The 15,100-nt window shown below is 45.7% G+C and overlaps 1 protein-coding gene across 1 annotated transcript in view; it reads left to right on the top strand.

Annotated features, from left to right (window-relative positions):
- Positions 1-15,100, top strand: part of prex1 (phosphatidylinositol-3,4,5-trisphosphate-dependent Rac exchange factor 1) — a 112,260-nt gene that overhangs the window by 30,146 nt on the left and 67,014 nt on the right. Inside the window, exons 5-10 of the mRNA XM_071371612.1 lie at positions 1,299-1,400; positions 1,900-2,061; positions 5,699-5,832; positions 6,192-6,307; positions 8,755-8,904; positions 11,966-12,113. Of these exons, the coding sequence (XP_071227713.1) occupies positions 1,299-1,400; positions 1,900-2,061; positions 5,699-5,832; positions 6,192-6,307; positions 8,755-8,904; positions 11,966-12,113 (812 nt within the window). The remainder of the gene's footprint in view (positions 1-1,298; positions 1,401-1,899; positions 2,062-5,698; positions 5,833-6,191; positions 6,308-8,754; positions 8,905-11,965; positions 12,114-15,100) is intronic.

Raw genomic sequence — 15,100 nt, forward strand, 5'->3', positions numbered from 1 at the left:
TAAGCTACAAGTCTGAACTCCACAGGTTGAAGCTGTAGGCTGGTTTCAATCCAAAATGCATGGTAGTCCACAGTGCTTTTTGTGGATGATGTGGAGTGAGGGAACTGTGGATGTGGTGTAGTCAGTCGATGAACTCTGGCGTAGAGACAACGCCTTCTGTAATTGAAGGGAGCCTGGAGGCTTAATGAATAATCACATTTGGATGTAAGCTCTGCATTAATTAGTCACGATTTATAAATGCAAATCGTTATTAGTATTATAATGTTATTTGAGGGTGGTGCGGCATGAACAGCCATTGGTGCATCTGTTTCCTCTCTTGAATTCCATTCCATTTCCATGTTTTTGCGGTATTTGAGCTGATATTTCCATGTTAATTGACAAGCACTGAATATGTACGCCGTCTCTACACGGACATCAAAACAAAGCTGTACAGCTGAGTGGAGTAAAAGTGAAAGTATGCTGAAAGGAGGTTAAAGAGAAGCTCTCGGAGGGAGTTTGGCTGCAGGCACGCTGATGGAAATAAGGTTCAGATTAGAAGACTGGAGAGAGAGAGAGAGAGAGAGAGAGAGAGAGAGAGAGAGAGAGAGAGAGGAGATGGGGATTGCGTCAGGATTGCCAAGCCGGCTGGAATCTGTGGAATCACACAATTCTGCAGTCAGTTTTTGCGCTCCTCTCCTCCCCCCATCCCCAAGCGTAAGCTTCAACCAAAAACTGCATGAGCACGACACTGCTGTTTCTTCTCAGAGTGCCTTATGAAGTTGAAAGTGGTGGAATGTGATTTTCAAATGGAATATGTGCACTATACCGACCAATGATGTGCTTTCTGCTTTCTACACCAAAGTATTTCCATGCGGCGTATATCTAGTTTGGCCTTTGATCTTGTGGTGAATGCTGCTCATACTCGCCCTCTGGGACTTTGCATTTGACAGACCTGGTTACTGAAAAATAAAGCACAGAGAAGAGAACCCACCAGCGTTGTCTCTCACTCTCGTCTGAAGAATCCTCAGTAGGGTTTCACCACCAAACTCATTTCTTGGGTACATTTTTCAAAGCATGACTTTAGTTCCAGTTTGCCACCCGATCCCCACGGACGCTGCTAATGCAACTGTGAAGACATGCTGTGGTGTCTTGGATTTAGCTTCTTGCCCTCAACCACTTCACATTATAATTTTAGTGGAGTTACCAACTTACATTTCTAGAAGAATCACAAAGAAGATGGAGGATGTGTCATAGGCCATAGATGTCCCTGTTTGATAAATGACAGTTTTGTTAACATCTGTGTCTTGTTTGTGTTCCAGCACTGTATGCTGCTGGGAGGGAAGAAGAGCACAGACATTCCCCTGGAGGGGTACCTGCTATCGCCCATTCAGAGGATCTGCAAGTACCCCCTTCTACTGAAGGTAAGGCCCTTGGAGCCAAGGAGAATGACACACACGAACATAAACACACACATTCCAACCATGTCCGAGCCACTCCTATCACGTATGATCTTTTACTCTCCACCCCACGTCCAATTTCTCCCTTTTTTCCAACTTCTCCACAAAATTCGATCTGCACCCTCCGTCCCACCGCTTCATCCTCACTATCCTATGTCCGACCTCCACGCTCCCCCCTCCATTCTAACATTCCCCCAGGACTCTGTTCATCCATCATCCCACAATCTTAACTGACCTCTCCACTTCTAAATGCAACTCCATCCACCATTGACTCTTTGCAGAATACTGTTGAGATGATTCCTAATAATGATGCATGGTGCTTATCACCCAACGCACCAGGGCTGTTCTCTGAAACATTATCAATGGCTGTTTATCTACTGTAGTTCTACTGAAGACGTCTTGACTTTGGCTTTAACCCGTTAATGACCAAGTGACCACTCTGCTCGCCTCTCCCCCCCACTAGGAGCTGCTGAAGCGGACACCCAAGAAGCACGCGGACTACCCAGCGGTGGAGGAGGCCCTGCAGGCCATGAAGGCAGTGTGCTCCAACATCAACGAGACCAAGAGGCAGATGGAGAAACTGGAGGCCCTGGAGCAGCTGCAGTCGCACATCGAGGGCTGGGAGGTGAGGGATTCTATTATATTCTATTCTACTCTAGACCATGTCTAGGATGCACCCTATAGGTCACCATTGAGGGAGGGAGAGGAGGGAGAGAGACGGAGGGAGGAGGGGAAAAGTACTAAAAGGTGAAAAGCGGGGGAGAGACGTGTGCGTTAAAGATGAGAGGCGAGACAGAAGGGTGGGGGGTCAGAGAGAGGAGGGAGGGAAGGGGTGCTAGGAAGATGAGAGAAGTGTGCAATGAAGGAGAGATGGAGGGGGGTGGGAGGTGAGAAGAAAGATTAAGAGAGGAGAAGTAAGAGAGAGAGAGGATAGTTAGAATAAGGGAGAGGGAGCAGAACAGTTATCCTTTATATAGAAATGGTTTGAATGACAGGAAAGAGATGGAAAAGGGAAGCTCAGTTTTTAGATTTGTCAATGGTTTTCACACACACACACACACACACACACACACACACACTCTGTCCTCCTCATTGACTCAGTCACGGCTGTGGCGAAAAAGCTTAGGCCAGTTTTCGAGAGTCCACCAAATACTGAGCACCACTTCATTTTCTGTGACAGTAAAACACTCCTCCAGCTTCCCCCAGATTACCAGTGTGCACAGGGCACAGACAGGGCTTGGGAGCGGAGCGGAGTGCCCAGTGCGTTTTTCACGCCTCCCTCACCCTCCACAACAGAGCCCTTGTCCCCTGACTCTCCTTGGGCCCCCTGAGCCCCGGCGAGGACAATCTGCCCGCTCAGGAGCCATGGGAAGGCCAAAGGGCACCCTGCCCAATCGGCAGAGCCCGATGAGGCAGGGCCTAGTCTCACGCGGGGCCCTTTGAGGAAAAAGAGAGCGGGCCTCACAATGGCATCCTACACACACACACACACACACACACACACACACACACACACACACACTCAAAGCCTGCCAAGATTTGCCTCGCTCTGATGAAATATGCCACCGTTTCACCCCCGCGATTGTCCTCTGTCAAAAATGTGACAAAACAAGAGGCTGTTGTGTGTTTAACAAGGATAAACGACGTGGGGAAAAAATTACACCATGTCGTCGCAGTTCCTTCCAGAGATCAATCAGACTTGTCTTGATACAGGATTTTTATTGGCATTTTTGTTAAATAACTCTCATTTGATTCTAGGCACTGATGTGGGGGCAGTTGGACATCTGTTTTTGGGATTGGTTCTCTGATTCACTTTGCGTTGACCCCTAGAGGTCAAAACATGTCTGAGAGTGAATGAGTATTGGGACATAGAGCCTCTGTCTACTCACTCCGTATCACAGTCCATCCTCATGAAAGGCAATACCCCTCTCCCTACCTACTTCCCTCTCTTTAGCCCATTATTACTACTCTCCACTCCTCCACTCTCCAGTGTAATCACCTCTCCACTCTCCAGTGTAATCACCTCTCCACTCTCCAGTGTAATCACCTCTCCACTCTCCAGTGTAATCACCTCTCCACTCTCCAGTGTAATCACCTCTCCACTCTCCAGTGTAATCACCTCTCCACTCTCCAGTGTAATCACCTCTCCACTCTCCAGTGTAATCACCCCTCCACTCTCCAGTGTAATCACCCCTCCACTCTCCAGTGTAATCACCTCTCCACTCTCCAGTGTAATCACCTCTCCACTCTCCAGTGTAATCACCTCTCCACTCCTAATGGGGAGGTAGTAGTGCAGAATCAGGGCCCAGATGCATTAGCATTGCTCTGATAGACAGACAGCCCTCCTGCTTCCACCATCCCTCCCTCTGTCATCCTCTATCCATTCCTCCATCCCGCCTTCCTGCACAGTTAAACATGGAATTTGATCGATCGGGTGAAATGTAAAACCGTCTGCTCGGCCGGTTGGAATGCACCTGACCTACAAGAGTGCGGATAATCCTGTTTTTGGGGGGGGAGCTATGCGTGACTGTCAGAGATGTAGTGGCCAGAGGAATCAATTATGGATGGTGGTGGGGGTCTGGTTTTGGGCGGCTACAGTGGTTTGCTCTCAATGACATCAAAGAGAGAGTTACATTTGGTAAAGTCCAACCATAAAAGAGTGGTTGGTGTCTCTGTACCAAAAATGGAGGTGGGGCAGGAGATCCAGAGTCCACACATGGGCACGCTTAGTTCCGGTTGATTTAGATTGGTGCGTTCCATTGAACAATGATGTTTTGTTATGGCTACGTGTATGGCACGAATGTATCCATGCACATGCACTCTATATTACCAATCATTACTTTACGAGGCAGCCCTAAATGTGTACGTGTGTGGTTAATTGCATTGGTGTAGGTTTGATTGAATTTCTGTCTGAAATGGCACCCTATTCCCTATATAGTGCACTACCTTTTGATCAGAGGCCAAAGGGGAGGTCCCATATGGCTCTGGTCTAAAGTAGTGCACTATATATGTAATGGTGCCATTTCTGAAACACCCCCATACATAATTAACGTCACAGCTAGAATCCCATAGGTCAACCTTAAGGAATCCCTTTAGGTTTCTTGTTTACAATGAGCTAATGTAAAACCCTGAAAATACTGCTTTAAAATGACTTCATCTAATGACTAAATAGTGACTCATTGACTAAGTCGTGGCCTAGTATCGTTAAAAGGTTTTATTTGGCTCTCGTACAGTGCGGTGTGAGTTGACATTCCATGCATACTTGATGACGTCAACCAGCAATATGTACCCCCCCCCCCCCCCCCCCCCGACTAGGCTAAAATGGAAAACCGAATGAATTATGAAACTAGTTGAATCTTTCAATTAAGAACTTGCGTCAGATCGTATATATAAAAGGGACAGTGTTTGTGTGCATGCACATACATGCAACTACATACATTTTGTTTAAGAATCTGCGGTTTTCATCCCATGGCTGCAGAGGAGAAAGAGGCCGCGGAGTGCACGGTTAACTCACGTTTTACTATCGGGATTTGAACACTTCACATGAAGTACCCTGCCACTAAACTGTCATAGCAGCGGCTTTCCACCGGTCATAACACGAGTCCCAACACTGCCGTGACATTACATATCAGGGAAACGTTGGGAAATAACTGGAATACCTCACATGTTACGTCTCAGCTCACCGTACGAGTGGTATGTGGCTTGCAGGGGTAAAAAAGCAGGCTTTGTCTAAGTCTGACCAGATGTCCCGTTGGGACCCAGAGCCGGCACTATTTAAACACAATCTTGTTTCCTCCCTATTTAGACTAGATTCCTCCAGTTCAGTTCGGGGGCCAGTTGGAAACTTGTCTAACCACTGTGGGATGAAGAACAGTGCACAGCTGACTTTTGTCTTGTGTTAAGGGTCATTGGCAAAGTTCAGGGAAGGACTGTTGTATACACTATTGTTCTGTTGTATAACAGTAGGAGTGAGGGTGTCGTCTGTTGTTCATTCCATCCTATTAGCACAATGAAACTATTATTTTAGTGTAAACCGAATCCAGTGTCATCTGATGTGTGAATTCTCACAGCTGCATTTTGTTGTTCGACTGGGGCTGTGCACTCTGAAGGTAAACACATGCTGTGTAAAAGAGAATCATTGTTATAGACACACGCGCACACACAAAGAACCCCCCCCCCCCCACACACACACACACACGTCAAGTTGAGAGATGACAATAGGCACCAGCGGTTAATTGCCGTCCTCTCTTGACTGTCCCCAGGGCACCAATCTGACTGACATCTGCACCGAGCTGCTGCTCCACGGTAACCTGCTCAAGATCTCAGCCGGCAACATCCAGGAGAGAGTCTTCTTCCTGTTTGACAACCTCTTGGTCTACTGCAAGAGGAAGTCCAGGTGAGAACGAGAGAGGGAGGAGATGTAGGGGATGGGGGAGGGAGAGCGGGTGAGGGGGAGGTTGTGATGGGGTGACTGAGATGAGAGCGAGATGGTGGAGAGGTAAGTGCCTCATGAAAGTGGCAGGAATGAGCACAACGTGTGTTCATTCAGTGTCAGAAAGAAGCCAGACATGGAAAAACCGAGTGAATCCCCAAATCCTGTTTGTGCAGTGTGTACCAAACAAGACAAAGTCCACCTAACATTGTGTGCTTCAGGACTGTGAAGTTGTTTTTAAAATGTATTTCTATATATTTTTGCAACTTTTCTTTTCTGTGCAGAAAAAAAACACTTTCACAATTTTCTGTTCAATTTCCTAGGGTTTCTGGGAAGAAGTCCATCAAGAGGACCAAGTCCATCAACGGTCCCCTGTACCTGTTCCGAGGAAGAATCAACACCGAGGTGATGGAGGTGGAAAACGTCGAGGACGGAACAGGTTTGTGCCAGTCCCACCAGTCTTCATATACTGTACAGTGCTGTGACAAAGTATTTGTCCCCTTTCTGTCGTCCAGGTCCTGAGGCAGCAAAGCATCCCCAAACCATCACACTACCACCACTATGCTTGACAGTTTTAAGGTTTTTACTGTTGAATGCAATGTTTGGTTTTCGCCAGGCATAATGGGACCCATGTCGTCTTTGTAAACTCAGGTTCCCTTTATCTAATATTACATTTTAGTTGAAGATCTGATAACATTCAGTATTAAAAATGTGCAAAAATAGAGAAAATCAGAAACTCTTTCACTACACTGTAGGAACATCATCCCTCTATTCACCCCTCCATTTATTCATTCATTCAATCATCCCTTGCTCTAATCATTCATCCATGTTTAGGCATTTATCACATTTGTCCTCCATCAGTTGATCATTACATTTTCTTTCTATTTATTTGGGATTAACTCACTACAGGTCTGGCTGACGTAAAATCATAAACGAAAAACACAAATCTATTCTATCTATGCTACAGTGTTACTTAGGCTTCATACAAACCAGTAGTATTACACGATAATGAATTCACTGATGGAGTAGGTGATACACATCTGATGAGTGCTTACAGTTTGGTTGTAACTATGAAATCCTGCATAGGTTTCTCACACTTTGAATGACTAACGGTCGATAGGGAGGTTATTAAGTGAATTTGACGAGTGCTTGCTCGCAGTGATAATGTCTTACATTGGTTCAGACAGGATGCACAACCTGCGTTTCTCACCTTTGAACTACTGGGATAGCTGCTGCTGCAGGAACTGGAACTTACCAACTTACCACACTGTTCTGCTCATTTTGCTCTCGTGATTTATTGCACACTAGCCTGTTTTTGCAAGACCTGGGTTAAAGTAGTATTTGAAATGTTTTAAATATTTTAGCTTTGCTTGATTGAGTTTACCTGGCGCATTGAAACAATAAAATTGTCCCAAAACTGCCAACCCCACATATCTTGCATTCCAGGCAAGCTCAAGCAAACATTCAAAGTATTTGAAAGATTTCAAGTACTATTTGAACCCGGGTCTGATTTGTTTTTCATGTAGCTCTTGTTTTAGGGCCTTAGGGGTAGAAATGCACTTCTTCCTCTCACATGCCTCCTTTCTGTGCCCCGGGGCTGTTGCCTATTGCCTGGTACGTTCAGAGGTAACCACAAAGAAAAATATGTTCTCTCTGTTTCTCAGAAAGACAATATAACCTAGTAGTGAGACTGAGGTCATGTGCCATTTTTACACTGCCAGTTATATGTGTCTAACTTGGATGTGTCCAAGGGTAATAATGTGTTGATTTGTAGCATTGTAGAAGCCCTGAAATATCTGTGCTTTTTATACCGTTCAGTTGACAATTTTGAAGCAGGGCTCAAACTACAAATCTCATTCAAACAGATTCACTCAATATCCTTATTAGCTACCCTCCTGTAGGTTTTCGCTCCAACACCAGTTGTGACTAACCTGATTCAGTTTATCAACCAGATAATTATTAGATCAGGTGTGCTAGATTAGGGCTGGAGTGAGAACCTACTGGACGGTAGCTCTCCAGGAACAGGGTTGGAGAGCCCTGATTTTAAAGTAATACGTTCAGAGTAATAAGGATATTGAGTGAATTCGTTTGAATGAGGTTTGTAGTTTGTGTCTTGTCGGGCCTGTGTTCTTCCACTGAAGAGTACAACCTTGAAATGCGCTGAGGGTAGGTTTCCCATTCACACGAAGAGTAATTCAAAGTGTTTTGGCGTGAACGCATTTATCACACTCATTTAGATGAACGCAACAACATTACCCTCCTCCCACGTCCACTATTGTTTGATACACGCACACCTCAACACCATTAGCCCTTTTCTATGCTCCCATCTTCTCTCCCCCTCCCCCCCCCCCCCTCGGTGCCAGGGGGTTTCACATCTATTTATATGACCTTTTAACATTACACTAATGTACTTCCATTACCCCCAGTCCATTCATTATGCATTACAGTCACCTAGAGCCAAAGAGTTGGTCAAATTGGAATGGAGCTGAGAGGAGAGGGAGACAAGGAGAGGGAATGCGAGGGCGGAGGCGAGACGGACCTTTCTGTCGAGTCAGCGGAAAGATGTCTTTTACTAGTCAGTTATTGTTTGCTATTTTAATTAGCAGTACTTACAGTCTGATGGATATTTGAACTCTGAGGTATTTCAAGGACAAGTGAAGCTTGAGAGTGTTGTGGCTGGGCTGTATTGCCCTCCCAGTTACTTCTGAGGTCAACACGAGTTCATGAACACTGCATGTTTTATCCCCAAGAAAAGCTAGTACAGTATTAATATCAATGTCCATCAACAGCATTGAGGTTAAATGTAATAAAGGTTATTTCTAGAAGAGGAGTCACATGTCGGGTGTGTACCATGGTCCGTTAATTGTTTTTTACCTCTTGTTTTAGCCGACTACCACAGCAACAACTACACGGTGACCAACGGCTGGAAGATCCACAACACGGCCAAGAACAAGTGGTTTGTCTGCATGGCCAAGAACTCGGAGGACAAGCAGAAGTGGCTCGACGCCATCTTGAGGGAACGAGAGCAGAGAGAGAGTGAGTTTAACAAAAAAGGGGCATGTCCTCGCTTTTGGAGTCCTGCTCCCCCCTCCCTTGAGAATGTGAGGCTATCATGTTTTCCTATTGTACTGTCTGACTTCATAGACTTATACAGTATCTCAACAACGCTATGCTATGGTGAGCTAACACAATTAAGGTTCAGATAAATAAATGGTTAGCTTTGCAAGAGGTTACAAATGGAGTCCCTCTGTTGTGAGAGATCATGCAGTATGCATGCAAATTAATGCCTCACTAGGACAGTTGTGGTATGCTTATGGTCTGTGGATTATAGTATGTCTCACTGCTCATTTTGTCTCTCTCTGGCTTTTGTTTCATAAATACATAAAGATTGTGGCATAAGGACCTAGAACTTTAATACCAAATGAATGCAGAAGAATAGTCTGGAGTTTAACATTCAAAAGAAAGAGCCATCCGTCTCTTACCATGCAGTACGAGACCCATGTTTGCTAATCAACACTCCTGAGAGGAGAACACACTCTATACAACAGTTCATTCACAAACAAACTCAAGATGCGCTAAAAACAGAATCTTCGACAAGAGCCTGAAATAGAACAGCCAGTATCGGCTTGCCAGAAACGGCAGCTCACTAGAGAGTATTGCAACACAGTACCGGTCACGGGTTGTTGTCAGTCTGTGATACCACTCTGTTCTCTCTCTTTTGTCTAGCCATCTATACCGTGGCATGAAAATGAGGCTCGTAACACACTTTGTATGCCATTTCGCGACTTGGTGTGGAGTGATTGCAGACGTTTGGCATGAATTAGCAGCTTGGGAGCAGTCTTCAAGAACTCTGTAATTAATAGTGTGTTCAAATCGAGTCACACCCAAAACATCCTGGCACTGGAATAAAATGATCTTTTGGTCCTCTCTAAAAAAAGAATGGCACTAAAATACCTCTTTCTCTAGTTAAAATGTGCTATTTGCGGTAGTGTTTGACTACACATTGAAAACATGTATTTTGAGGACGATGGATTATTTGTTCAAAACGTCATTGTAAGCTGAGCACTCTTACTCCTCTTGTTTAATGACTTTGCCTCAATTTTTTCCCCCTCTTTTGACTTCAAGTGTCTCCACATGAGGAGTAAGGACACCTGTTCAGCACTGGCCACCTGTCTTTGTGTTTGCGTGAGCATTGGGGCGTGCTAATAGCGCTTGAAAGGCTTTTACTGACTTCTGTGCCTGTAGGCATGGTGACACCTGATAGCATTGGAGGCAGAAATCACCACTGCTTCCCACCCAAGCTGTAAGTGTATGGGAAAGATTCAACTTAAACAGCTGAGGGTTTTGAACGTTACAACCATACCTGTGTTCTAGCTGTTTACAACAATTGTAGCTTTAATATTTCAAATGTAGCAAATGAGCCTTCCACATGGACTTTTGCGAGCGGTCACCTGATCCTGTGGCTAAAGTGAAGAAGTGGAGCTTTGCAGAGTACCAAGGGCCATGTTGGGTATTGGGTTACGGCAGGCGGAAATTGACCTGAGGCTAACAGATGCCAGATCAGTCACAGTGCAGCCAACCCCACACCCTCACCACACCCCCCTCACCACCGGCCTGGCCCACATCTGGAAGGCTTGACCACATCCCTTTCATCCCTGTTTCACTATTGATACCTAACCCATTGTTGAATTCCAGTTTCCACCAGCACACCTCTTTTAAATGTCCCCCTGTTTTGCCATGGCACTGGCTTTAGTTGGACATTTTGGTTGTAGCCCCTTTTTAAATACTCCCAAGACAGATCCATTATTATTGCCCTGCCAGCTGGATGGGGCTGGGATCGTCTTATCAGTGTTTTCGTGGAGGCTGAGGGGAAATGAGTGGGCTAACATGTTAGCCTGTTTGCCTGTGCCAGTGAGAGTGGGAAGAGGGGGCCTCTGGACAGGCTCTGACAGCTGGACCAGCAGGCCAGGGCCGGGGGCCCCTTGCACCAGGACCAGACCCCATTCTGTTCAATGACTCTTTGTTTGAATCCACTCCAGCTGCTGTCAAGTGTAATCCAACCCCACCTTCATCAGCGGCACCCAGCTCTGGCACCCCCGCAAATTTAGTTGGAATTGTCTGAGTCCCACGGTTTAACAGGACCGAGAGGCTGACAGTGGAGTTGAGTTAGTCAGAGACCCTGGTGATGGAGCTCCAAAGTTCAGAGAGCCCAACAGTGTAGTTTAGCAGCTAACTGAGCCCCACTGTGGAGGTTAGCCAGTCAGAGAGCCTCACAGTGACGCTCCAAAGTTCAGTTAGCCCCACAGTGGAGTTAAGCTGCTCAGAGAGCCCCATGTTGGAGTTACGGTTTAGAAGCTCTATGAGCATGCTGGACCTTCAAAGGGCTCAACATCAACAGACTGTAGATTTGAATTATCTGTACATATTTGTCATAATTGAACAAATTGCTCACTCAAGGGTGTTGCAGCTTGGTAAACATAACTGCTGCTCTACACTAAAGATAAAGAACTCTGTGGTGACATAGTACATTAGCAGGCGACACAGTACATTGTTCTAGACCTGGACAGACTAACTTCTGGCTTTCCCTCCATAGGAGGCGGCAGATGCGAGCCGCCATGCTCCGTTCCTCTCCTACCCCTGTACCGTGTCAGAAATCCCAACGGGACCCTACAGGCAGTGGCATTGTGTCTTCTCACAGCCCCGTGACAGCCTCTTTCCCCCCCGGGGGCTGAAACGCATAGATGTCTGAGGGCTGACTGGAGGAAATTATGGTGTCCCTCAGGGCTCGGTGTTGGGCCCTCTTTTGTTTTTGCTGGCACTGTGGGACAATAGCTGCTGCCACCCCCCCCCCCATGCCAGACATGGGAATCAGCATGATGTCTTAGGCAGTGAGAGGAATGATCTGTAGTCTTTATCTCTCTCTCTCGCACACACACTCATACACATTCTTGGACCACACAGTTTATAGTTACCCCTAGACTCACTGTTGGGTTAGAAATATATTAATAACAGTTTATAGTCAACTCAGGCTTTCGATAATGAACTTCATATGCAAAATGCTTTGGTGTCTGACCCCTTGAGTGTTTGTCTGTTGCAGGTCTGAAGCTGGGGATGGAACGGGATGCCTATGTGATGATCGCCGAGAAGGGCGAGAAACTCTACCACATGATGATGACCAAGAGCCGCCACCTGATCAAGGACCGGCGCCGGAAGCTGAGCATCGTTCCCAAGTGCTTCATGGGAAAGTGAGTTCTTCCACACTGAACAGTCCATTGCCTTTGTGCAGGCTAAGCTTGAAATCTCAAATGGTACAGTGGTTGGATGACAAAAATAGGTGCTCAGTTGAGTGGGTGACCTTTCAACTGTGAACACGGGTACTTTTAAGACATCTTCGAGGTACAAATACATGACACTGTGGGATTCCTCCACTGAACCAAAACCTCTGCTGTTAATAGTGATCATATTATATATACAGTGGGGAGAACAAGTATTTGATACCCTGCCCGATTTTGCAGGTTTTCCTACTTACAAAGCATGTAGAGGTCTGTGAAAAATCCAGAAAATCACATTGTATGATTTATAAGTAATTAATTTGCATTTTATTGCATGACATAAGTATTTGATCACCTACAAACCAGTAAGAATTCCGGCTCTCACAGACCTGTTAGTTTTTCTTTAAGAAGCCCTCCTGTTCTCCACTCATTACCTGTATTAACTGCACCTGTTTGAACTCATTACCTGTATAAAAGACACCTGTCCACACACTCAATCAAACAGATTCCAACCTCTCCACAGTGGCCAAGACCAGAGAGCTGTGTAAGGACATCAGGGATACAATTGTAGACCTGCATAAGGCTGGGATGGGCTACAGGACAATAGGCAAGCAGCTTGGTGAGAAGGCAACAACTGTTGGCGCAATTATTAGAAAATGGAAGAAGTTCAAGATGACGGTCAATCACCCTCAGTCTGGGGCTCCATGCAAGATCTCACCTCGTGGGGCATCAATGATCATGAGGAAGGTGAGGGATCAGCCCAGAACTACACGTCAGGACCTGGTCAATGACCTGAAGAGAGCTGGGACCACAGTCTCAAAGAAAACCATTAGTAACACACTATGCCGTCATGGATTAAAATCCTGCAGCGTGCGCAAGGTCCCCCTGCTCAAGCCAGCGCATGTCCAGGCCCGTCTGAAGTTTGCCAATGACCATCTGGATGTTCCAGAGGAGGAATGGGAGAAGGTCATGTGGTCTGATGAGACAAAAATAGAGCTTTTTGGTCTAAACTCCACTCGCCGTGTTTGGAGGAAGAAGAAGGATGAGTACAACCCCAAGAACACCATCCCAACCGTGAAGCATGGAGGTGGAAACATCATTCTTTGGGGATGCTTTTCTGCAAAGGGGACAGGACGACTGCACCGTATTGAGGGGAGGATGGATGGGGCCATGTATCGCGAGATCTTGGCCAACAACCTCCTTCCCTCAGTAAGAGCATTGAAGATGGGTCGTGGCTGGGTCTTCCAGCATGACAACGACCCGAAACACACAGCCAGGGCAACTAAGGAGTGGCTCCGTAAGAAGCATCTCAAGGTCCTGGAGTGGCCTAGCCAGTCTCCAGACCTGAACCCAATAGAAAATCTTTGGAGGGAGCTGAAAGTCCGTATTGCCCAGCGACAGCCCCGAAACCTGAAGGATCTGGAGAAGGTCTGTATGGAGGAGTGGGCCAAAATCCCTGCTGCAGTGTGTGCAAACCTGGTCAAGAACTACAGGAAACGTATGATCTCTGTAATTGCAAACAAAGGTTTCTGTACCAAATATTAATTTCTGCTTTTCTGATGTATCAAATACTTATGTCATGCAATAAAATGCAAATTAATTACTTAAAAATCATACAATGTGATTTTCTGGATTTTTGTTTTAGATTCCGTCTCTCACAGTTGAAGTGTACCTATGATAAAAATTAAAGACCTCTACATGCTTTGTAAGTAGGAAAAACTGCAAAATTGGCAGTGTATCAAATACTTGTTCTCCCCACTGTACATTGATATTAACATTTGAAATCCCTACATTCTGTAGGTCTGAGGGAGGTGGATCACAACAGGGATGTTGTGTTAGAATGGATGGAACCCTTTTCATCTAACCATTCCATGACTAATTTCTGTTGCATATAATTACCGGCCACTGAGAAGTAGAGGAGGAATTGAATGGCCAGCAGGGTCCTGGCAGAATGCCTAACCTGGCCCTATCATTACATCTCTCCTAGCCTGCCATAATGATACCTACTGTAATCACCCTTGCATTTGGAACGGCCTAAGTTGATTCCCTTACACACCGTATCATTAAGCAGGCGCTTCCTGAGTCTGCCGGCCTTTCCTCATCCATGTGCTCACACACACGCACGCACACGCACACACACGCACACACACACACTCTTAAGCAAACCCGGTGCAATCATTCACGCCACACACTACACACCACTCACTAATACAATCAGTTTCCCAACCCCAACTGATGAGTGAGATGACTGGGAGTTGTTTTCCATCCTGTGTTGGGAGCCAAGAACTTGTTGTCGGAGGCGACTGTTTTCAACCAACACATATAGAGCTTCCTTAAGGAAGAGACCTTCCCTTTAACTGCTAGTGCATCATTAGACAGACCCTTCAACAGCGAGACGCTGGACTAAGCAGCTCTTTTCTTTCTGTCCCCCCAGTCTTTCAATGCTGTGAATGAACAATGAGGGCCTGGTTTGCCTCCAGTAATGCATTTTCCATTACGCCCCACAGCTCCACACACAGTGTTTTGCGAGATTCCAAACAGTTATTAAAATTATTTATTATTTGGCACAATTTTTGGGGGGGGGAGGGGTGAATATAAAAAAGAGGGTAAAACCGTGATGGTGATCACTGGAGCTTACATTATGGAGTGAGTCAGCATCCAAGGGAAATATTTAATGAGTTTCTATAGAACTGTAAACCGCAATGCAACCTGCAATGAAATGTCAGGGAGGTAAGATTCGATGGGCATTATAGGTGGGGCTGTTGCCATTATGTCTTCAGCTTTCAGTATTATTTGAGAGGACACTGACAGGTAGTGTAGGTTCCTGTATTCGATTTAGTAAAGGGTTAAAATTCACTATAAAATATAAAAATATATACAAATACATTGAGCCAACCAGCATCTATCGATGTCATCTGTCAAAATAATGACGTTGGATATCAATTGAGTTTTTAGTTGAT

Source organism: Salvelinus alpinus, chromosome 28 (genome assembly GCF_045679555.1).
Source record: "Salvelinus alpinus chromosome 28, SLU_Salpinus.1, whole genome shotgun sequence".
NCBI lineage: Eukaryota > Metazoa > Chordata > Actinopteri > Salmoniformes > Salmonidae > Salvelinus > Salvelinus alpinus.